General features: G+C 39.7%; 1 protein-coding gene across 8 annotated transcripts in view; it reads left to right on the top strand.

The window, feature by feature from the left end:
- The window catches only part of KCTD3 (potassium channel tetramerization domain containing 3), a 106,631-nt gene that overhangs the window by 56,466 nt on the left and 24,904 nt on the right, over window positions 1-25,261 (top strand). For 3 of the 8 annotated variants that reach the window (XM_021393254.1, XM_021393248.1, XM_021393247.1), the window contains exons 3-9: window positions 16,990-17,043; window positions 18,432-18,477; window positions 19,722-19,795; window positions 20,625-20,683; window positions 20,871-20,951; window positions 21,609-21,749; window positions 22,992-23,082. In XM_021393254.1, the coding sequence (XP_021248929.1) occupies window positions 16,990-17,043; window positions 18,432-18,477; window positions 19,722-19,795; window positions 20,625-20,683; window positions 20,871-20,951; window positions 21,609-21,749; window positions 22,992-23,082 (546 nt within the window). Of the gene's footprint in view, window positions 1-2,802; window positions 6,219-6,701; window positions 6,920-13,198; window positions 13,858-16,989; window positions 17,044-18,431; window positions 18,478-19,721; window positions 19,796-20,624; window positions 20,684-20,870; window positions 20,952-21,608; window positions 21,750-22,991; window positions 23,083-25,261 lie in introns of those variants that run through there. The other 5 variants (XM_021393253.1, XM_021393252.1, XM_021393251.1 and 2 more) reach the window with 5 other exon arrangements.

Here is a 25,261-nt window from a genome sequence, read left to right as displayed (position 1 = left end):
CTGATTTTAATGATGGGGCTGTGACCATCCAGAATGAAATTCTGCCTTTGGATGTTTGGGTAGTAAATGCAAGTACAAGTTTGATATGTAAAATCATTAGAGGTTATACTTTTCTTCACAGTGTTTTAGAGTATGTCTCTCTATTTTTCTTGAGGTTACTCCATTCACAAATATATATTCTCATACAGCTTGCTTATGGTTTTATTAATGATTTGTTTTCGGCTTTACTCTTCATCTTGTTTAGAGGGCAGTGAGGCCCTGGCACAGCTGCCCAGAAAAGCTGTGTGTGCCCCATCCCTGGAGGCGCTCAAGGTCAGGCTTGATGGATTCCTGGGCAGCCTGAGCTGGTGGTTGGCAACACTGCTCACAGCAGGGGGTTGGAACTAGATGACCTTTGAGGTCCCTTCCAACCCAAGCCATTCTATGGTAGTATGATTTAGTATGAGCTTTATGAAGCATAGACAGTAATACTTCTTAAGGCAAAGAAGAGAAGGAAAGATATTTGTTTGTTTGTTTTTAGGGAAGAAAGAAGTTGCTTTATCCTTTAGTGAACAGTTTCCGTGGAGGTTTTCTCTTTGGATATTCCCATTTTACTGATGTTCTTATTTGCTATAACTTGAGTTAGCACTGCGCTCTGCCCTCCCCTTGTCCTGGTTTCAGCTCAGACAGCATTAACAGTGCACTGATGTGTGGTTGTTGCTGAGCTGGGCTGCTCAGCGGGGCAGAGCCACAGCGGCAGCAGGGGCAGATGGTGTGCAAGCTGTGCCAGTATGTGTGGAGAATATATATATGGAAGATAAACTTAGAGAAACTCACCTCTCTACATTTCCTCAGACAGAAGCCTTTCAACACATTGTCTGCTGCAAGAACTGAGAAAGGGAGGCTTCTCTGAGATTTCTCTAATATTTTATACAGAATCATAGTTAATTTACAAAAGTAACGGAGGGAAGAAATGTACGTTAAGAATGAATAGGAGCTGTCTGGGTTCAGGATTTTCCCTAAATTTCTGATCAAAACATGGTACACTATGATTTATTTTAAAACACATTTTCATTTATTACGCATTATGACCAAGACAGGACCTTCTGCTTGACTTTGAAGAAATGTTTGTCTGTAAAGCAGAAGTGCTGTAGGGTAGGTGTACATCTGTGTGCATTTGTATTTGAAGGGTCTTGATTGTAGGCATCAAAGAGACAGGCAAGTATGATCTTCTCTTTAGAGTTACATTTAAGATTGCATAGGATCATTTAAGATTACAGACCAGGTTCTACCTAACAATTAGGATGCTTCTTGAATTTCGCACTTCCTATGTAGTTATCAGTGTCTTTCTTTCCCCTCTGTGTTAATAAGTAACTCCACAGCCTTCCTTGTTACCAGCAATATGCTTATGTACATTTAATCTAGAAAGAATCTTTTCTTCCTCAGATACTCATATAGAGAATGCCCTTCCATGTCTAAGGATATCAAACTATCAATTCTCAAGCAGTTTGGAATTTATTTATTTTTTTCATTTTTTTGTTTTAAGAGAACATGATGTGACATGCCAAATAAACAGCAGCAAAACAACCCCTCTTAAGCTTTGGAAAACAGCTTTATGACTAGTTAGCTTTATAATGCAGAGAGTAATAGACAGGATAAATGTCTGAAAAATAGGTTTAAAAACAATTTAGGTAGAATATATAACGTTTTTTGAAAATACAGTAATTTTGTTTAGTCTTGTCAAATGCCCTTATTAGGATATTTTTTCTTTTTTTAAAAACAAAGGAAAGATAGCACCAATAATCCGTTATTTAGAGTGAAGTGTGTTAAAAATGATGCAGTTAATGTTTTAGTCCAATATTCAAAACCTCTGAAAAATCTGGACAGAACTTAAGTGAACCTGTCATTCAGCCCTGGGCTGCCTTCAATATAATATAAGAGAATAAAGAAAAGTGCAGTCAGAGCTCCCTTCCTCCCACCGTATCTTCTTCTGTCACTGACTCAAATTCCTTTCTGTTCCAGACTTTTAATAAGTGAATTTTCTTTCCATTAGATTTACTTCTTCCAAAAAACAAAACCAAAGCCCACTACAGTGGATCTGGCTTTCCACTGAATATTGAATCCCTCTCCCTAAATCCATTCAGATGGATGATAAATGCTGTCTGTTTTCATGCTACTGTCAATTAAAAATGAGTTTATCTTTGGACTGATATAAGGTGATACTGTTTTTGTTTCTTAGTATGTATCCTTTTTATTTCTAATGGAATATGCTCTCAAACAGGTAATGCTTAAACACCATTGTTCATGGTATCAAAAACTAAAGCTAAAAATTCATAAGATACAAAGCAAGTCACTTTAATACACAGCACTTCAATGTTGACTGGCATTTGTACTTTTCCTTTAGCAGTATGTCAAACCATCACCACAGGTTGTTAATGAAATTAAAATGTTTCAAGTGGATGTGAATTTCAGACTTTTATTATGCAACAGATTCTATCATAAAACTTGTGTATACTATGAAGAAATGTCAGTGATCTGAATGTGTCAATGACCATCTATATGCACTTACCATACACATGGTGAAGAATTATATATGCCTTCAATTCTACAAGGACAGAGAACTCAAAATGTGCAGAGTCCAGTATAAATTTCTCTATAATTTAGAAACGATGCATCAAATTCATTTTACTGATGATTTTTGTTTGTTTGTGCCTAGTACTCCCAGATTACTCGTGTTAGACTCTCTCTATTAGACAAGGTAAATTCTGCAGGCAGGATAAGTAGAAATGTTTGGTCTTAAATTTTTTCCATTTTCCTTTCCAGTGTGCCTCACTGATGCCAGAGGTTGGCATGGGACTGTGTGCTGCAGCTGCTGCCATTTTGTGTGGGCTGTGTGGTGCGAGAGGCTCAACTGCCTTGTCCCCTTGTGTCTATGCTTCTTTTCCATTACGTCTGCAGGTACAATGATAGCGGTATAATTACAACTGCGTATATTGTGTTGTAGTAGCCATTCTTTGCGGAAGGCAGGTTTGTATTCCCTTAGTGAATAATAGGAAAATTACACTAGTCCTCATGAACTTTGATGCTGTTCTCCCTTAATACAGTTGTAATCTCATTGGTACTCATTTTCTTGGACTTGACTGAAAAAGGTTAAAAACCTCTGAGATCACTAAAGCATGTAATTCAGTGAAAAAGAAGATCCACAGGAATTGTATGTGAAGCGTAAAACCAGACTTATTTGCATTACAAAGGATAAAGTACAGTTTTTCTCATGGTCATAAGACAGCTATTAAGTGCCATGGGTTAGGAAATGATGTTTTGGTTGTGTAGTTGTGCTTGCTAAGGCAGTTACCTGGATATAAAGAAGCACCCAGCAGTGAGCATTGTCATCAGCAGGATGCAGTACTAGAAGATGCTATGGTCTTTAGGAAGGCTAAAAAGGATAAAAGCATCTGTGCTGTGCTGCAAACAAAATTAATGTAACTGTGGCAATAAGTCCAGACAAGGTTCAACAGTATTGCACTACTTCATTTTAGGCTTTCAGTTCGAGTCTCTGATCCTGAATAGAAATGAGCAGGTTATTTCATTCAGTGGAAGTAGCATTCTTTCTCTGGAGCCGTGACTTGGTAGCCACTGGAAACAGTAGCTTGAATATTTGTGTGTGGCAAACCTGTGCAAAGGGTTTGGAGCTAGCTGCTGAATGCCTCCTGAGAAGTGCACCAGGACTGAGCAGGTGCCACCTGTAGTGCTCTGACTGATTCAACAGAAGGCTCAAAGAGAAACAAGTGGGTTCAAGAGTGGAGAAAATACAAAATTTAAAAAATATATCAAAACACAATATGACATTTCTATGATTAGCAAAATACAGCTATATATTTTATATAATCAGCTATATATATACAGGTTGCTTATTTAACCAGTTTGTAGATTTATCAAGCAGATACTTCATCCCCAAATCTTTGCAAATAACACAAGACTTTCCATTTTGTAATCTTGTGAATTCTGACAAAAACAGATCAAGAAAGACAAATTCAAAAATACTTGGTAAAACTATATTTTATAATATGTTATTCCATTGCAGTTTTAAAAAAATTTTTCTATCCTGAGTGAGAATTCCACTTAAATAGACACAGACTATTAAACTGCAGTAAGGCAACACAGTCCTTCTATGAGGAAGCCTGGAGTGAAACTGCACTGCCATACTCTGCTCTCAGTAAGCACTACGGGAATTTTATCAGACATATTTTTGATGGGCTTTTCACATCTTGTGTTATTAAGCCAACTATTAACAAAAATCAGAAAAAAAACAATGAGTCAGAAATTGGTATATATAGTCTAATGTGTGAAGTGTTTTTTTTCTGGAAATGTAGAAAATTGAAGCTACATTGAAGTTAAAGTATCTGTTTGAAACGGAAAGGAGTAAGAAGAAACTTCCCTCATTAAATACTTTTTATGAAAGGAATGTCTCACTATCCTTTTGCGTGACTTGTGAAGTCACCATCAATCAACTATGTAATCTGTAATTATACGGCATTTCTCTGCCAGCATGAGTGCAGAAAATCCTTAGCTAGAATTTGATTAACTCTGACTCAAGGGACTGCTAAAAGGATATTGGACTTGAGTCACAGTTTCTTTTTTGAAATGGCTATTTAATGTCCATTCCTTTAATATTCAGATTTTTCAATGAAATACTTTCAAGACAACTTAAGAAGCAGCAAGTTACCACCTTACTTGAAAGTCAGCCCCTTTTAAACTAGTTCAATGACTTCTTTCCCAGCATTCAGCATTAAGACCATCATTGAACAATTCTGAATTCCCATAGCAGAAAATTACGAAAAAAAACCCTCGCACCCAAAGTGATGTGCTTCTTACCTCCATGAGGTGACATTTTGCTTGTCATAAATATGCACTGTAACTCTGGGTATTTTTGTTAAGCACATGCATATCTAATCCTGACTAAAAGCATTGAAGAAAAAATATTTTTTGCTGTCCTTTATTGTGATATTTCAGATGTATTTTTTCTTCTTTCTTGGTTCACTGACCGCAGATGAGAACACTCATCTCTTTTACCTGCTAATATTTTTTTTGAATTGTAATTACTATCACTGAATTCTGAAAGATCTTCTCACTCATTTTTTTTGTGAAATACAGAACTAAAACAAGGATATTTCAATATGACGCGCTATGCTTTTTCAAAAATGTGAGTTCCACTGCTCACTCATATCCAGTTCTGTTCTCTCAAACATATTTTCTCTAAATTACTCTCCCTCCCTCCCTAATCCATACCCCAAGGAAATCTTTCACATTTCTATTTCAATATCTGATGACAAGATGAAAAGCAGTATGCAAGGTAAGGATGGAACACTAATTGATATAAATTTGAAATGACAGTAATGGTCTCTATTTGGGTCTTGGCTGGAGACCTTCTGTATTACAAAAAATCCCCCACAGTTACTATTTTTGTCCCTCTAGTAATATTAGCTATGATAATCCTTTAATAGATTTTTGAACCAAAGTTGTCTCCGTTATACAGTGCAAAGTTGAAATATACCGATATATAAAAAAAGAAAAAAAGAAAAAGTCGTCTTTGCAGCATTTCTAGAATGGGATTTCTTTTTTCTCCAGAAATATGGAAGAAAAAAAAATATTGTCAACTTTCATTGCATTTAGCCTATTTCAATAAGTGATAAATGTTTTCATTATTATTCACTTCTGGGCTCAAGATATTTCAGAAGTTTTATTCAAAATTAGAATATTTTTTCATGCATAAGGTTGTGTGTGGGTGTGTGGCTCTAATACAGAGAACTGCAAATTACCTTTCCTTTCCTGAGTCAGGCACTGCAATTGTAATATGAAAAGAAAGATGATGCAATGTTAATTGCTTCTGAGGTATGGAGAAAAGGTTCTGGCAAGGTGTGAAAATACCTCAGTGTTGACTTTTTCTTTACTTACCAGTAGAATTTGATCTTGCATTTTAAAATTTCATAGCTGTTCAATGTGCTGCTAGTGAACTATGGCAAAATAACAGATGTTTCTGCTATTTGGGGGACCAAAAAAATGTCATCATGCAAGAAAGAAAAACTGACAAGTGGAAATCATCACCAGTTAAGATGGGAAGAATGGAGAGAACAGGCAAGGGAAAGGTGAAATTGCCAAGAGTCTTCCAGGTGACCTACGGAAGTCTGGCTCTGTGCCTTTCTGCTGCTTATGGACCACCCAGGCCAGCTGGCAAGAAGCAGGTATGTTGCACAGCAGCTGGAGATCAAAACTCTGTCTCCCTGCATTTATTGGCAAAAGTACAAGTTCCCAACTGCCCCCCTTGGAACATTCTTCCTTACATTTAACTTCAGGAGGAAGGAAAAGATAAGTGCTTCATAGGTGGAAGTTTATTATTTTAAATTTGGAAATATATGTATATGTACACAAACATTGTTCCAATGGTAACTTACTAAAAACATTAATATATTCAAAAAACATCCTAAGAGATGTTTCTCAGAATATGCATCAATAGTTTAGGTTGCTTTAGAATAGTTGGGAGTTAGGTTTTCAGATACTAATAGTGTGGCCAAATTGAAGTGACTATTCATAGGACTGCTTAGACAAAAGCCATATCACCCTAAAATAAGATGATCTGTTGTTTTACCGGATCTGAAGTCCTGCTTAAAGCATTCAAGTAAAACTAAGAACATTACTAAAATAACAGATTTCCCTTCTATTTTTAGATATGTAGTTTCTGAAGAGAGGCTAAGGAAGAAGCATAACCTAAAAAAATTCAGCCTGAATGGCTGAAGATAGACATTATAAGAAGCAACTGAAGATACTGGACGTGCATTGCTTACTACAGAATAAGCCATATCCAGTAGTTATTTGTATGGAAGGATTTGCTTGACTCAACATGAATTAAACCTTACTATTCAAGCTCAAAGAATCTAAAATACGGGTAAGACATGCGCAGTTTGAGGGTGTGGAAAGGGAAGCCACCTGCTACCAAATGCAGCTGTGATATCATGTTTCTCTTTGCTCTGAAGACCACAAGCCATTCTTAAAATGCATTGCCACATTCACTAGTGTGCTCTGGCAGCACTACGCTGCGCTACCAACAGCTCTAACTGCTTAAGGTAAAAATGCCATAAGCATAGCGTAACTTGCCTTTTTGAAGAGGTCTGTTCTACCAGAGAGATGTAAATCTACAAAGCTCGCCACTGAACATGCCCTCAAAAGAGAAATCAAGTTAAATATGTTGCTTAAGTTGTTCAACTAAGTATCATAAATAATATATTTGTTAAAATGATTCCTTTTCCTACCCATCTAGAACCAAACAGCAGTTATCTGTACATATCCACAGACTACATGCACACATACATACGCTTTGCTAAATGTTGGCAGTTGGTCACTCAGGTAAGAAGCTAATGTATAATCAGTACTATCATTTAGAATAGTTACCAGTTTACACATATATTCTGAATCTCAAACTCACCTTGTGCATTTATGTAATTTCCAACAAAAATGGATACAGCAGAGTTTTGGTTTCTGCAGCAAATGAAGCAAGGTAAGAACTCCTTCACAGCACCTTGCTCATCGCTGAAAGTTGCAGATATGTGCATTTAAGTATATTGGAGTCATATGGCTGTGTGGATGATCTGCCATCTCTGTTCCTGTAGTCAGTGTCAGCATTGAAAACCAATTCATATGGAAGTGTTTTGAAAAAGCACGCCCCTCTCATGCTATTATGGCAGGAGATTTCAGTTTTTAAAAAGCAGTTGAGTAGAATAGTCTGCAAACACCTATTTGAAGAAGGCACTTTGACATTTTTTCATTGGAGGGCAAACTGATAGCTGTGGAAAGAAAGCAGATAAGATCACACAGCAAAGATGGAATTATTTTTTTACCCATGAACAGGCAAGTAAATGCTAGAGATGTCACATGCATATGTGGTGGGTTTGACTCTGTCACTGGTTGTCCTTCAGTCTTTCGAAAAAACATCCAGATCTTACCAAACATATGGTAAGAGTCAAACTGATGCAAAAGGAGTTGTGTGGAGTTATTTTGATTGTGCTGTACTGAAGGTCAGGCCAGTCATCTTTTCAGCTCACAGAAGTCGAAAAGCTTTTTTTGCTGTTCCAATATACTGCTGCACAATTTCTAATACTGCACAGTTTCTAATACTTCAGTTTTTGAAACTGAAAAAATAAACCACAAAACAAACCTTAATATGCTTCCATATAATTAGCACTGATGGGCTGAAGAAATGTCAGAAGGCCCATAAAGAGAATGAAACAACTTTAAGAACAACTTTAAGAATTTCAAGTATATCGAAATTCTTGACATTACTTTCAGAATTTGTGTTTTGTTCTCACCTTTCTCTAAGAATTTTCTAATATGCATGCTCTGTAATCCTATGACTCTTAAACTCACACTGATCAAGAGTCTTTGATGAACAAATAAAAGATATAAATGAGTTAATATTTCACGTAACCGTCTGTTACAACCTGTGCCTTTTATTTCCAACATGACAGTATATGTAGCTATTTAAGTGACCTTCACCCTGCCGTGCAGTGATACCTTCTTACATAGCAATCCAACTGAAACGAAGCTGTGCTAACTCACTGCAGTCTAAGCCTGTTAGTTTAGGATAGTCTCAGGGAAGATACGCAATTGGCAGTTGTGTACAGTTCACAAATAGATTCTGACTCTATGCAGAAGTGCAGACAACTTTAGCTGAATGACTTCAACGATGAACACAAAAGCATACAGAGTAGCATTAGACACAAACTCAAGACTTGATTTACAAATCAAGCTGAAGACTGCAGCAGTGACGTTCTTCAGCGGTTCCTGATTGGAAAAGATCCTAGGCTTGTTCAACGTACATGTGCTAGCAAACAGCTCCATGCTGTGGACACTTTAGGTACTACTAAAATAACAGTACTCAAGTACTGTTTTCATAGAATCATAGAATGGCGTGGGTTGGAGGGGCCTTAAAGCCCACCTAGTTCCAACCTCCCCCCCCCAGCTCAGGCTGCCCAGGGCCCCATCCAACCTGGCCTTGAGTGCCTCCAGGGGTGAGGCACCACAACTTCTCTGGGCAGCTGTGCCAGCACCTCACCACCCTTGGAGTAAAAAATTTCCAACTAGTATCTAACTTAAATCTCTCCTCTTTTATTTTAAAACAATTCCCCCTTGTCCTATCACTATCAATCAGTTTCCCTCCTGTTTATAAACTCCCTTTAAGTACTGGAAGGCCACCATGAAGCCTCCCTGGAGCCTTCTCTTCTCCAAGCTGAACAAGCCCAGCTCCCCCCCTGGAGATTCTCCAGCCTTCTGAGCATCTCTGTGACCCTCCTCTGGACCTGCTCCAACAGTTTCATGTCTGTCTTGTGCTGAGGCCTGCAGGCCTTATGCTGTCTCTTGTCTCACCCAGCCCTGACAGGATATACAGAAGATTGTAGTGTTGATTAATTTAACACCTAGTTTCATACTAAAATTTTCTACAGTACTGGGTAGAGAAGGGACGTTTTAAAATGGTAGATTTAGAAAAACATTATTATTATTTTTATTTAAATTTAGCAGGGGAAAAAAAAAAACAACAGAAGAAACTCTGAAAGAAAAGCTGTTCAGTGGCATGACATCCTGACAGCTTTTGGGGAGCAAAACTCAGCAGTACTCTGTTGCAGTGGATGTCCTACACATAATAACAGATAACAAATGCCATTCTAGAGCATAACAGTCATCTGCCCCAGACTTGTCAAGCATGAAGCTTGTTACATCTTAATATCCAAAAAGGAATGTTAAGAATTTTCCAAGGATTCAGAAGACTTGGATGTATATATTTTTACAGGATGCTGTAGAGTCTTCCTCTTCTAGGATGCAGCTTCTGACGTGATCCTGGATCTCTGTTCTCTTCATTCTATTTTAAGAGAGGGAATAAAAGCACAGAAATTTCTGCCAACATCCCTTTTATCTGGAACATCCCTGGTAGCCACCCACCGTGTAGCACTGCAGCTGGAACTGAAAAGGAAGGTTGTTTCCCTACTTGTAAGCAACGACCATGTGTTCAGGAAAGAAGAAATGCATAATCCACCTAATCTCCTGAGCTTCCTCTCTCCCCTGTGGCCTATTTAAAGTTATTCTAGTACTCTTTATTGAATCATAGTCATTAAAAAAATACCTTCATGATTTAGACCCTTTGAGCTAAGTAATGTTAAGCAAAGCTGGGGAAAAACTGAGCATACATCAACTATTGTTTGTAGTGACTCATAGTAGCATTTCCCAGAGTGGTTATATTGGGTAGACTCCAAGGCTCCTCCTTTTAGAGCAGATGGTAGAAAATTTTTATTCTGCTGTTATTACTGTTTAATACCAGCAATCACAAAATTGTAGGGGTTGAAAGGGACCTCTGAGGATTATCTAGTCCAACCCCACTGCTAAAGCAGGTTCCCTAGAGTCAGTTACACAGGAAAGCAGCCAGGTGGGTTTCGAATCGCTCCAGAGAAGGAGTCTCCACAGCCTCTCTGGGCAGCTTGTTCCAGTGCTCAATGAAGTTTGTTCTCACATTCGTATGAATCCTATGCTCCAGTTTGTGCCCACTGCCCTTTGTTCTGTTGCTAGGCACCACTGAAAAGAGCCCAGTCCCATCCACTTGACTCCTTCCCATTAGGTATTTACAAGCATTGATACAGATCTCCTCTGTCTTCTCCAGGCTAAACAGTCCCAGGTCTCTCATCCCGCTCTACTAAGGGAGATGCTCCAGGCCCCTAATAATCTTTGTAGCTCTCCACTGGACTCTCTAGAAGTTCCTGGCCTTTCTTAAACTGGAGAGCCCAGAACTGGACACAGTACACCAGACGTGGCCTCACCAGGGCACAGTAGGATCACCTCCCTCGACCTGCTGGCCATGCTCCTTTTAATGCACCCCAGGGTACCATTGGTCATCTTTGCCACAAAGGCACACTGCTGGCTCATGGCCAACCTGTTTCTCACCAGAACACCTAGGTCTTTTTCTGCAGTTCCTTTCCAGCAGGTCAGCCCCTAACCTGTACTGATGCATGTGATTATTCCTCCTAGGTGTAAGACTGTGCACTTGCCTTTGTTGAACCTCATAACGTTCCTCTTCATCCAGCTCTCCAGTCTGTCCAGGTCTCACTGAACAGCAGCACAACCTTCTGGTGTGTCAGCCACTCCTCCCAACTTCGTATCACCTTGCTGAGGGTGCGCTCTATCCCCTCATCCAGGTCACTGATGAAGATGTTGAACAAGACTAGACCCAGCACCGACCCCTGGGGAACACCGCTAGTTACAGGCCTCCGACTAGACTTTGTGCCACTGATCTCAACCCTCTGAACTCTGCCAGAGGACCAGTTCTCAATCCACCTCACTGTCCACTTGTCTATCCCACGCTTCCTAAGCTTCATTACAAGGATGTTGTGGGAGACAGTATCCACAGTTCTCCCCTCATCTGCCAGCCGGTCAACACATCGTAGAAGGTTACCAGATCAGTCAAGCATGATATGCCCTTGGAGGATCCATTTTGACTACTCTTCCTTTTCTTCCACTTGCATGGTATGACAGTTTACGGAAAGATAGGCAAGAACAACAATTGCTCTCCAGATTCATATTTTAAGTAGCTTCAGGACAATCATGCCACTGGAAGGTGGCTCTGAATACAATATATACAGCAGAATTTGCTTTCTTATGAATAATAAGTTTTATGGCCAGAAAACAGGATGCTCCCCAACTTTACTCATAATCAAGTGGGGAAAAGTGGCTAAAAAGTCTTCTGTGTACTCTTAGCTTGAATTATTGTAGTTAAAGAGACCAAATTACAAAGTCAAACTTGTATCTCTGGATGCACTACTGCATAGCCAATAATTCATTGCATGGGCCTCCTTCTTTCCTAAACTGTACACTAATTATACAAAACCATGTATATTTAATTTTGATACGCCCGCTTTTGTGCATTGTGCCATATGTGTCCATGTCCTGACAGATATAAATATTTGGCAATCTTTTTGGTGGTGAATTAATAAAAAGATCACAGAAAATAGCAACATGAAGCTGCTTTGTATATTAATATTGTATAATGCTTATGGGATGTGTGCTTTGAAATGAGCTTGAGGTTTTTTTGGAAGGATTACAAATTATGTATTTTAATTGTACCATCAAGAGGCATTGTCTTGAAAATATGCCTTAAATGATTAGGATGAGCAGGAATTACTTTTTGGCATCTTACTTTAAAAACAATAGAGGCATCTAGTGGAAGTGCTCGGGGACTGCAGCTGACAGAGAATGCATCAGTGCACAGCTGATTTTCTCGCATTACTTCTTCCTGGATTGAATGTCATTAATTGAATGACAAATGCCAACTGTGTCTGTGCTTTATTTAAGAAGGGGCTGATCTTAAATTTAATGGTGCTTAGTGCTGTGAGGTGAACTTTATTTAGGAACCTAAGTCATTTTTTTACAAGTTGGGCCACAGAAGGATTTATATGAGCAATGCTTACAGTGCCATTTCTTAAAGATGTGGCCAACCGCAGTGCAATTTATAGGCTCTGGTTACCTGAGCTATTAGATTCCCTCTAAAACATGACTGAATTCAGCATGCATAAAAGTGATCTTTTTGTCAGCAGGCTGAATGAACAGCCACACAAAATGGGCCACAGCAAACACTGAGGATAGATGCAAGCCTTACACAGCCAGGAATGTGAAGACTGGCTCTACTTTAAGCCCAAGAGAAAACTCAACCTACAGCCATGCTGACTGGCATACAGAAGGCACGAAGGCCCAGGGCGTGGTGACTGCTGCTTTTTAATTTTCCCTTCCCCTCATATCCCTCCCATAGCTTTTGTAAAATACCATTTTTGAGCACACTTCAAATCTATCCGCCCTTGTAGGGAAAAATATAATAATATAAATAGGGGGTGGATTCTTGCAGCTGGTTTTCAATCTCCTGGCAAATTTCACTGAAAATAAATTAAAATACCAGTTTGTATTGAACTTGTGTTTGAGCGTAGGAATTAATTAATGAAGCTCACTCTCACAGCTTTAAACCACAACTTTATTGCTTCCTCTACTAACCACACCATCACTTATTTCTTCCCCAAATTTCCTCCACTTCCTGAGACAGATTCCTTCCTCAAATCGCACCGTGGCCTCAGAGCTGTAGCGCCGACGGTTGTCCCCTTTAAGAAGGGCAGAACTCGATTAACGAGGGCTGACTGCCGCTCTTGCTTTCCTAGCGTGTTTTCAAGGGTATCTTTCGTGTTTCTGCGCTTTTTATTTTTGTTTGTTTTTAAACACTGAAGCCAAGAATTCCGCTTTCGCGGCTCCTTCCCCTCAGACTGTGACGCTGCAGCTGGGGCGGGTGAGCGGGGAAGGGCAGGGCCTGGCTGCGTTGTACCGCCCGGCCGTGAGGCGGCCCCGCAGCCGCCCCGCCCCGCCCCGCTCACCTGCGCGGCCCGGCCCCCGGCCTGCCCCCAGCCAGCGCGGGTACTGCCGCCGCTCCGCAGCCTGTCGGTTCCGCAATCGGTTCGTGGCGTTTCGGCCCTCCCCGACCCCTCCTCGAGTGCCGCCGCGTTGCCATGGCACGTCTCGCTCGGCCCGAGGAGGCGGCGCGGCCTGGCGGGGCCTGAGCGGCGGGAAGTCCGGAGGCCGAGCCCGGGCGGACGCGGAGCCTGCCCTGGCCGCAGCGCCCTGCGCGGGGCCGCCGCCCGATCCCCCGCCGCCCCCCGCTCCGCCGCCGTGCCCCGACCCCGAGGATCCGGCGGCGGGAGGCGGCGGCGGGCGCCGGCTGGAGCAGGCGGCGGGGAAGATGGCGGGGAACGGCGGAGGCTTCGCTGGCGCCGGGAGCGGGGAGATCGTCCAGCTCAACGTGGGCGGCACCAGGTGAGGCGGGCTGCGGGCGGGCCCGGGGGACGCTGCGGCCCCATGCCGTGGGCGTGGTGCGGCGGCTGGGTGCCCGAAACAAGGCTCGCCCAGCAGGGCTGCTGGGGCAGGGAACTCGGGGGCGGCTCGGGAAGAGCTCTCTGACACGATACTGCGGCTCTCAGCCGGAACGGAGAGCTGCGTTATAAAACGTAAACGTACGCTGGAGTTGTGGAAGGTGACGTGCAGGAGTGTTGGTGGACTGGGAGGGAATTGTGGGCCGGCTGTGGCCAGCATCAGCGTGATAACTGGTGCAAATGTTCCTGTCAGAATGCGTAGGCATGAAATCATGTGGATTACGGGAGGGAGTGGAAGCTGAAGGAACGTGGCTTCCCGAGTCTGCACGCAATGTAAAACCAGCTCTAATCAGTAGGAATTACTACTATCTTATGTATAATACTATTACACTACTCAGAAAACAGACTCACTCTTTAAATAACATACTGAAATCTTTCTTAAAGGAGCGTGCTGTAAAACCTGCTGCAGAGCTCTTTTGCTGTAATAAAACACTCAGAACCTGGTTCTGCCACGAGAAGCTGCTTGCGAGTTAGTCAGGCAAAACTCATCCATAATGATGCTGTCAGGATAACTTTGATGCTGGTTTGGACTAGGTTTCATGTTACATGAAATAGGTACTTCATTGAATTCAGTCTCTGGAATTACAGCCCAGTTGTTTTTTATCACGAGTGGAATCACAAAGGTGCTTTGGTCTTATATTTTTAAATTGCTCTTACTCACAAGTATATATTTTTACTTTTTAATTGAAGAGTTCTAGAGCCTAGAACAAGTACCTTCTGGATTTAAGGAGCAGGAAATGTTTATGTAGGCATTTACCTTTCAATAGGTAGACAGTGGGCCATCGTACCAACCTTCTCTGTAAGGGTTGATGATCTGGAGAGTACATGGGCAGAGTACATGTTTCTTCTTTCCTCTTCACTGGTTCCTGTAGTCTGTCTTAGAAACCTGAGACTCTTATTTTTGTTTGGAAAGCTGTCTGATGTGGATGATCTAGTACAGAGACCCAGCTGAGCAGAGTTCCTGTGTTTTGATGTGAGATTCCCCCTGCTCCCAGGGACTGCCAGAGCCTCTCTGCTGCATGTGATTGCTCCAGCAGCTGCGGTCTCAGCTTTTGTGGATTCCTTAGCCAGGAGTGCAAGCCTCTTGCAAGTTAGCAATCACAGGAATTAGAAAGTTTGATGAATTCTCTTGACCCTTTACCTCCCTCTGCTTATAACTCTACGAGTGCAATAGACTATGAAAATGGCTGTTTTACGTTGGACCATTAAGTGTGTCTGTTTCCAATTGTCTGTGTTATTCTTTGAGATAGCAGTAGGCTGCCATATCCTTCAGATTATTTGAGGATATTGCACACCGTTTGCCTAATTTCCCTTTTGTTTGTTCAGTGATCCCGAATATTTTCATGTTCACATCAGTTTTCCTTATTGCTTCAGAATTAATTTAGTATTTCTCATTTAGTGACATAGAAAATGGCAGCTAGCTGTGGTTCTAGTATATTTTTCCATACCTTTTTTCGTATCTTTTTTTCCCTTATGTGCCTTCCTGGGAAACTATAAGTCCTTTGTGTCTCTTTGTTTTGTGGTTCCTCCCCACCCCAAACATAAAAATAACAGAAAGCTTTAAAGTATCAGACAGTTAAGTCTTCAGTTTGTGAAGACCTTTAAGAGGTTTAACTGAGGGGTGCTACATCTGTCCCCTTTGTCACAAGGGATGTCTGGATTAATCCTGGATATAGTTGATGTGACTGATTGCTTTATATTATGCACATACACGGTTAAATGAATCATGGATTGCTTTCAGTTCTGCACATACTGTAACATTAAACGAATCGTACCCTACACTGGAAATAGAGGAGGGCAGTGTTACTGTGTTTAAAAACTGTGCCCTAGCAAATCCACAAGTGAGAAATTACAAGTCACTTTATGTTTAAATAGCAAACTGTTTTGATTTTTTTTTTCTTTTGTAGAAAAGACTGTGCATGTTTGTGCTTGGAACGCTGATACTGTAGATTTTCTGCTAAGAACAGAATTGTCATTGTTATGCTTGCAGTGAGTGGCTGCACAGACCGTGTTCTGTGCAGAATGAATGGCAGTTCCGTATAGCATTTATGCTTCTGACTCTTAAACAGTATAAAGTAATGCTTTTTGTTTACTTTTTCCCAAGAAAACTGAGAAAATACCAGCGGTGATAAGTGTATAAATTGTGTTTATGTACTTGTATTCTAACAATCTTTTTGGAATATAGTCCTGCACTATAAAGAAAGTTGTGGAATTTTACCTTTGCAATTCCTTGTTAAATTCCCATTGACAACGGTGTCTTCCAATGTTTCTCAATAGTAATACTACTAAGAGGCTATGGACAACCAGATAGGTGGTGCTGAGCATTAATTCATTTTACAAGCTGCCAGTCCAGTTGTCTTTCTTCGTGTTAAATTAAAAAAAAATACCATAAGGAGTTGATAGGTATTTATTATGTAAAATACTGTATGGTATAAGTGATTCTGTAATTTTTATTATTTTGTAATATCGTTATGATTCAGTGTAAATATTTTCTCACTTTTAACTACTAACGTGGCACTGTGGGCTCCTAGGAGGGCCCAAGGAGCAAAGCTACAGAGAATTAAAACCGCTGTGAGATATTAACTTGTTACTATAAAATATTTACTTGAATCTTACTGTAGTCTTTTGCACCCTTTGACTCCTAAGTGAGGTTAACATGCAGTTAATGACAAATGTGGTGCACTGTTGGTAAACTTAGGCTTATTTTCTGGGGTTTTGTATTTGTGTGCGTGTCTGTGGCTTTATTTATTTTTAAAGCATTGGTGTTGACAAAGTATGAGAACCAAAGAATGTTTGGGCCAGTGTGCTACAAACGTAAAAAATGATGCTCTAAGCTTCACGCTTACAGACGATCTGTGCGAAGAAACTGCAACCTGTTTGACTTTGTGTAGGCATGTTTCAGAAATTTGAGGTCTTTACCTGTTTCGTATTAGCTTTGTAGGACATGTCAAAGAATTTGGCAAAGGAGAATTCCAATTTTACACCTGATTCTTAACTCGTAACTGTGGTCTCCTAGGTTCAGCACTTCAAGACAAACACTGATGTGGATTCCAGACTCCTTTTTTTCCAGGTATTTGTAACAGCTAATTTTTGCCATAAATATGTTTCTGTTCTTACTGCTTTTTCCCCATCTCAAGCAACATGATGGGTTCATCTGAAATAAGCTGGTGTCCAAAATGCTTCTTCTGTCTTGAATGATGCTGTGGCAGCTTACGTGTGCTAGAGTTGTCACTCTTTAGATGGACTGTCCTGGAAATATGGGTACAAATCTGTAGCAAAGGGAGGTGTGACTGACTGCTGTTACAATGCCACTTGTGAATTTATTGACCATGCATAGTAGCACCATCTTTAATGTTTCTTGAATTATTGCTGACAAGTAAGAAGTTTTGACAAGTAGAAGACAAGTTTAAGACAAGTAGAAGTTTTGTCTTGTGCTACAGGATCCATTGGATCCTTTTTGCTAATGTTTACAGAAGTATGACTGCTTCTGTAGGTTGTGCTGCTTGCTGTTTGTACTCCAGTGATTCCGTGCTGTAGTCACTGTACGTCTACCATTCCAATTAATTCCAAACATGTAAAGGAAAACCTAAGTCTGGCAGTTATGCTTTCTTGCATTAGATTTTTGAATTCTAGACTTCCTTCAAAATAAAAGCCTGTCAGTTGGCATGGACAGGCAGCATTACCTGCTTCTCTTAGAATTATTCAGATAAGTGAAGAGCCAGAGAGATGTCATCTTCTCAGAGGTGTGGAAGGAGAAGCACAGGAAGGAGGTCCTTCGCTGTTCCCTCAGTCTCTCAACACTAAATATAGAATCTAAGGAGGTTACTCTGAAAGTCCTCCAGTACTGAAAAATCTCCGAGCTAATTGCCATCCAGTGTCAGTTGGGATTTGGAAATAAAACTGTTGATGTTAGTGAATTTGCTTTTTGTCTGTGAAATGAGGTTTTGGCGGTGTTTTCTACTGATTTGGAACAAGAATCCTTTGCTCTGATGGAAGGGAAGGTTTCAAGTAAAATAGTGTAAAAACTCACCCATCCCATTCCTGCCCAGTAAGTCTGTGCAGAATGGATTGCTTATTTTTCCTTTTTGGCTGCTTTTACTGATTTCCTTGGTTGTAACAAACTGCAAGCCTCTGGGTGCCTCAGAAAAGTTTCCCATCCTTTCAGGGTTGTTTCTGTTCTCTTTGGAAATCTGAAAAGCACTTGTGCAGGTTTTAGCCTTTCCTTAGGTGTGCCTGCACAGTTCCTTTGCTCAGGAGGAACACTCTGTGTGGTCTCATCAGCCTCCCTCCCAGCATTTTCCCTTACCTAGGCAGTTTTTTGTTAGCTCTGCTAGACTGTTTTAAGAAAATGCAACCTAAAGCACATAAATAGAGCAAATTGAGGGTGAACTTACCCTACCCTTAATTCACATTAGTATGTTCCTTGGTTACATCTAACAATGATTTCCTTTATTTTAGTTTGCTGAGTGGAAGAATTTCAACACTGAAGGATGAAACTGGTGCTGTGAGTAATAAACATACTGATGAATCATTAATTTAACGTTGTACTTTCAGTTAGGCTCTCTCCTAAAGAATGTTCACGCTGGGTGCTAATGGTTACGCTGTCCAAGTCAGCTTTGCAAAAAGCTTAGAAAACCAATGGTCCTGTGAGTGAAAAGCATTCACATTCCTAGACTTTTAAAAACTTGTTTCAGCATTTTACAGCATTTTCTCGGTCATTTGAATAGGAGGAAAATAGGGGACTAGGAAATCACTTGTAAATATCACCATGTCTTTTCCTTGTCTTTTGTTGCAAAGAGCAGAGATTCAGTACAAAGTTAATTTCAAAGCCTGCTTACCATTGTGTTGGTGCTATTGTATGGGAGAATGAATGACTGGGAGTATTTGGTTTGGTCGTATCTGGTGAAGATTTAAAATGTAAAAAAAAAAACAAACAGCATTTTCTTTTTTTCTGCTTGTCCTGACTAGGACAGAGTAAAGATCTTGTAGGTCTAACTTCTTGTGTGTCATGCTGCCAAAGTCTGGTTGCTAAACTTTCCTGAAAATTGATGACATCTCTGGATTTCTTGGTTCTAATCTTCATTCAGAGATAAATGAAACAGGAGCAACATGCGTGTTTTTATGCTCATTCTGCATTGTTAAGACAATGGAAAAACAGCAACGTATTTATTTTCTTACTGAAAACCTGCTAATTGCTGTATTGCAGAGGAATGCGTAGTTTTTGTTAGGCAGCTATTACATACGTAGTTGAACAGTCTTGACATGGAATTGTAGCTTAGGTTGGCAGATGTAGCAAAAATGACCTTTTCTGTCTGTGTGTATGTTATTCCAAAATTGGAAACTAGTTACGACATTGTTGAATGGTAAGGCACGTAAGTACTTAGCTACAAGTGTAGAGATTGTTGCAGTAAAATCACCCTAAACTTATCTTTAGATTTTACTACATTTACTGAATTGTGAACACATAATATAAAGTCTGAGTACCCATTGATGTTTTTGGAGTCTCTAGAACTTAACAGGTTTGTGGATGTTTTGGTGGGATTGGGTTTTTGTCTTCTTTTTTTTTTTGAACTGCCTTGTATTAGTGCAAGGCAGAAAATGAGAACAGAGATGTTGTCTGAAAACTTTGCGTTATGTTTGTGTGTTGACTGCCCCATCTTCAACTCCTCTTTCCCAAACCTAGCAGAAGAAAGCATGTTGATAGTTGTTCCATAATAATGCTAAAAGTGCAACAATTTTTCCTTGCAGATATTTATTGATAGAGATCCGACAGCATTTGCACCCATTTTAAATTTCCTTCGCACGAAGGAGTTAGACTTAAGGTAAGAAATTCTAATTATTTTAAGTAAAAATTGATTGGCCCAGATGCATTAGAAATTGAACAATTCCCTTATGAAAAACAGTCTTATTCGCTGGGTGTCTAATAATAGACTCAGCTTCCTTATAAATCTTATAAATTCCTTATAAATCTGGGCCCGTGTCTACAGTGGATGTATGTGCAGACATATGTGTTAGGGGCAGACACAGTAGCTTTATTTTTGTGAGTGGATTCTTGTAGTTTAGACCACTTCTGGCAATGCATTTCTCTATTTCTGTGTCCTTAGGAAAGATGATAAATGTTAAGATCACTTTGAAATCTCAAAAGAGATTTCAAACACATGTTAAATGTGTTTGGTGGTGATTCTGTAAACTGTCAGATAGACAATACGAACATAAAGCTAACTTTTAGTTGTATGCAAATATTGATATTCAAGGTTGTAGCAAAATGCAAAGTCGTGGCTTGAAGCAGTGATTGAGCAGCTGGTGGGAAGGCAGGGCCAACCCAGGGGGGCTCAGGTGCATGCAATCTGAGTGACTGCAGCTGGTGGAGCCAGGATCCACCCCTTCCCAGACCTCATTTAAGGGTTGGTAGTGGAGGCAAGGGGATCTTGTTGGAGATCCCTGCATACCTAAGGCCTTCTGAAGGTAAGCGGTTTCTTTTCTTTTTGTGTCCATGGCTGCTGCATTTGGGCTTGTCCTTGCTTGCTGCAGCACAGGAATTTGTTACCCCGCTATTATTGCTGTGCTTTTTATCACTTTATAGTGTTACAAAGGTATTATCTTACTATGTCCTTTCTTATTGTGTGTTTTTTTTTTTTTTTTTTTTGTTAGGGGGGTGAGTATTAATGTTCTCAGACACGAAGCTGAATTCTATGGAATCACTCCTTTAGGTAATTTAATTTTTTTTTCCTTGTGAGGTCATTTCATCTTTTTTACTACCATAAGGAATCAATTACAAATCCTTATTAGTTTTAACTGTGTAGGTTTTCAAACTTTCTGATACAGGAAGTTATTTGAAATGATGTCATGTTTCCTGGGAAGTGAAATCTATGATCGTACTGTTTTTTCCCCCCTCAGTTAGGAGGCTGCTTCTATGTGAAGAACTGGAACGCTCATCTTGTGGCAGTGTTCTGTTTCACGGCTACCTGCCTCCTCCAGGTAGTTTTCTTTTTTGGTGTTATGTTCAGCTGCTTATTACTTCAGTATGTGGGGGCAATTGGCAATCAAACTGTTCAGAAAAGGCTTTCATGTGGTGCGGTTAAGGACAAGTGGCTGAACTGAACACAGTTCTGACTGAGAAGACATATCAGTGTGCTATGTGAAATGACAAATTTAGAGTACTGGTGGGAGGGTGGCGTGTTAATACTAAACAGTGTGTTTGGTAGTAGGCCAGAGATTCTTCAAGTACATTTCAGTTAATTGTTATTGGCAGAGAGTGCTCTTTTCTTTCTGAAGATGCGGTTACTCTGTATGCCTTATGTCAGTAGATGATAAATCAGCTTTCCTTAATGATGAGTACATGCTAAGTTTCTACTTATCTGTAGAGACGGACGCATTTTGTGTGTTAACCTGAAGACTGGGGCACAAGTTTTGTTCACAAGTTTCCTGCAGATAGTTTCTTAAACTGCTTGTGAATGTCTTAAGTAGAGAGCAGAAATGTTCTATTTCGGTGCTGGGATACAGCCTAATGCTTACAGGTGATGGATTAGACTTTGGGTTAATATAAACAAATATTAATTCTGAATTTTGGAAACAAGTATCTGTTATATTGCTGAAGGTTACGGAATGGGACAAAAAGTCTCTTTTCTTTTACAGGCATTCCCAGTCGTAAAATAAATAATACTGCTGGGCCACCAGCTGATATCAGAACTGGTCAAAACTGCTCTGAGAACGATATTCATGGAGGTGGTGTCCAGCCTACACTTGCTGGTACTGGAGAAGGTACAGTCAGACTAGGTGAGGGATGACATTTTTAAAACCAAAACAAAAAAAAAATTGTCATCATCAGAAAATAAAAACTGTGTGGTTATTTTTGGTTCAGTCTGTTGTTTTTTGTTTGCCTGATCTTAAATCGTTGACCAGTTACTTAAATGCTCTTCCCTATGTAGTGTTTAAGGCTCATTGTTGGACAGTCAAGGCGCTAGACTGAGAAGGATGGCAAATCAAAGTTCTTCATGCAGCCTTATTATGATTGCTTAGATAAATGCCTTACACCATACTGGAAGCCATGAGAAAGTACTGACAGGCCAGTGTCTCTTCAGTCTTTTTTTCAGGACCGTGAATCTCCTTCCTGCTCTTGCCCTGCAGGAGTCAGGAGTCTTTAGTGCAAAGATAGTATTCAGTTGTTTGACTGGATCGAGTATTTTCCATATAAAATATTTTAAAACTGTAAACAAGATAGGATTGAATTGTTATTTTCCAACTGTTGGCTTTGTAAGCAAAATTATGCTCTTAGAAATGTCAAATTTACGTTATAATTGTGTAAATGGTTGCAGTGTCAGGGAGCTCTTGTGTTTACATTCAACCTTTATCACACTCAAGTAATATTAAAATAAGCCTCTTCTTGAGTTGCTGCAAATTTGGAAGAGGGCAGTCTTGGGAAAAGGGAGATAGAAGATGCAGTTTTTAGGCCTTTTCTCCACAGTGTATGAGAGCTGAGAGCTAACTCAGGGAAATAGCATAATAATGATTTTCAGTGCCATTCAGTGCTTCTGCTAAACTTAATGCAGTTATATATCAAAAATAGGAGTTACTGGTATTTTAAGATACTATAAATTTAATCAGTCTGTAACTGATACAGGGTTGCATCAGCTGTTTGGATGAAACCTTTTCAAAAGAGGACATTGATTCTTATTTGGTTACAATCCTCTTTTTTTTTTTTTTTGCCAGTTTATCAGGGTTATAAGACTGTTTTCAAGGAAATAGGACTATATACTTGCCTCTTTCTACTTAATGAACACTTTTCATTGTAGATGCTGAGGTGAAACATCTTCCTTCTTGGTAAGAACTCTGGTAGCTGTAAGGATTATGAAGGGGTATCAACAACTAGAATCTGACTGAAATATTTCTTGAAATGTTATTGTCAAAGTTTCTTTTGAATACCCTAGTAGAGAACCCTGTCTCATTCTAGATATCTCTGACCATCTTTTCTCTAATTATCCATCACCTGACTGGCTTCAGCTTTATTGTTGTTTTCAGGATTTCCTGTGGACCCGCGGAAAGTTCTAATAGTAGCTGGCCATCACAATTGGATAGTAGCTGCCTATGCTCATTTTGCTGTTTGCTACAGGTATGAATGAAGTTACTTGTCAGATTACAGAGATCTAACAAAAATACGGGAAACTTCTTGCTTTTCTAAATCGTAGCAAATTAGTCTGCTCTGAAATGACAGTAGGTTGTGTGTGTTCAGTGTGATTTTTGTAAATGTGAGCTGCCATTCTAGCTCAGTAGAATTCCTGATGTCTCTGCAAAATAAATTTGTAAAGGAACAGATTCAAGTTTTAACTGGCAAATGGTATCCGTTTTAAAGCATGTTTTAAAGTTTCATCCCACTGTATTGGTTTGAGGACAGTTTGTGAAGTGTGGGAAGCTAGACCATCAAAGGAATTGGAAGAGTTCTTGGATTTTTTTTTTCCCACTAATGTCTTAAACATTAAACATCTTTGTCTTAAACATTTATTTTTGGCATAGCAGAACTGTTACGTGCTTGCTGTGTCACCTGAATGGCTGCAAAGTGTCTTTAAATGTATTCTGAACTAACTGGCTATTCTTTAAGATCAGATGAAGATAAGTAACACTTTCATACTACAGAAGCTGTTTCTAGTTGGCATCCAGTAGCCTTCATTTAAAATGGCCATCTTTTCAGTGGAAGTAATGCTTTAAAAAGAACTGTTGCTAATGAGAACTCATCACTACTGTCATACTGTGGTTCAGAAACAGAAGGGAGAGTACAAAGTGTAATGTGAACAGCTGCTTTCTGGGTATTGTTAGGGGTAAGCCATAATTTGCTGCCTTTTAAATATTTTCCTTGTATCCTGGCTCACTCAAGTGAACAACTCTGCTTTCTTTCTGCTTGGTAATCTAGTTAATGAGACTTTTTTACTGTTGAACTTAACTGTCAGACTTGAATGGTCCCTGAAAGAGGGCACAAGTCTAAAATGCTGGACTAGTTTTTATTCTGGAACTTGATGGAACTCTAGCAGTATTATGGAGGAATTTTTCTTCTTCCTTTTTGCTCCTGTGCAGCTTCTTGTAACAGTTTTTCCCCTCTCTGCTGTACCTGAGTACCTGTCAGATTCTTACTGCTTATGTGTGAATTTGCCCAGACTTCTCTGAGTATCTGCTGTTTAACCAGAATGCATACACTTTAAACTACTTACCTCTACCCTCAAGTTTAAATACAGATTGCTTATACTACTATGGTGCAGTTGAATGATGTAATTTTCAAGATTTATATCAGGGTTATTTTAATGTAAGGGGAAAACTGAATCCTAGGCAGAAGCGCTTCTAAAAGTAAGTGGTAAAAAAAAAAGTAGTAGACTGGACAGTGAAACTTATCCATTAAGAAATATAATCACATACTTAGTTCTTGTGGCTTTCTTCTAGGCTGTTTGTAACAGATGTTATTTAAATATTTAAGAGTTATTAAAAGGCTGCAGCAAAGCACAATGCATTGTGAGAAGTACTTTTTCTCAAAATACTACAGAAGTTATTAAACTGTGTTAATAAGCTTGTGAGAACATCTTGGTTACTTGTAAAGACTTACAGATGTTGCAGTCCTGCTCTTAAATTGCTGCAGTACAATTTATTCTGTATCCTGTGTGGGTAGAGCACAGTCATCTGTGGTGCTCCAGGCAGGGTGGATTAATAATAATCAGGTAGATTGTGCTTTTTTTTGGCATCGCATTAGTTTTTAAGATGAATAGGTAAATAGTTTTCTGAAAATAAAGCTTATGGTCAATTCGGTATAGTTTGTTTACCATATATCATATACCATATCATAAGCAGAAAATGTGACTGAATAGTACAGGTTTATGCCACAGCATAGTTGAGTATCTTGTATGACGTCAGTTTAATTTGCCACTGGAAATTAATGAAGTTCTTCAAAGTTCTTATGATCAGCTTTATTTTCTAACATTTGAATTGACCAAGCTTGTGGCTTGCTCTTGTAACTTCTGTATTAGATGTGCTAATTTGAAGGGAAAAATACCAGCTCAGGGTTCTAGTAGCTACAAAGAGGTGAAATAATATACATGATCAGATTTAAAGAAAATGCAGTTCTTGTAGAGTATAGTGCTTAATGGGAATTTCAGTAGTTGCTTTGTAGCTTAGCCTGTAAGACTAGATCATCCACATTGGTCAGGTTTAGATAGATGTTATGGTTTTGTGATTTTTTTTTGTTGTCGGTATTCCACATCATTACATCATGTAAGGTACGGGCAGTTAAAGAGTTAATTCCCCGGTTACTG

This window comes from Numida meleagris, chromosome 3 (genome assembly GCF_002078875.1).
Source record: "Numida meleagris isolate 19003 breed g44 Domestic line chromosome 3, NumMel1.0, whole genome shotgun sequence".
In the NCBI taxonomy this organism is placed as follows: domain Eukaryota; kingdom Metazoa; phylum Chordata; class Aves; order Galliformes; family Numididae; genus Numida; species Numida meleagris.
The sequence above is the reverse complement of the archived record's forward strand: the minus strand, read 5'-3'. Positions and strand labels throughout refer to the sequence as shown.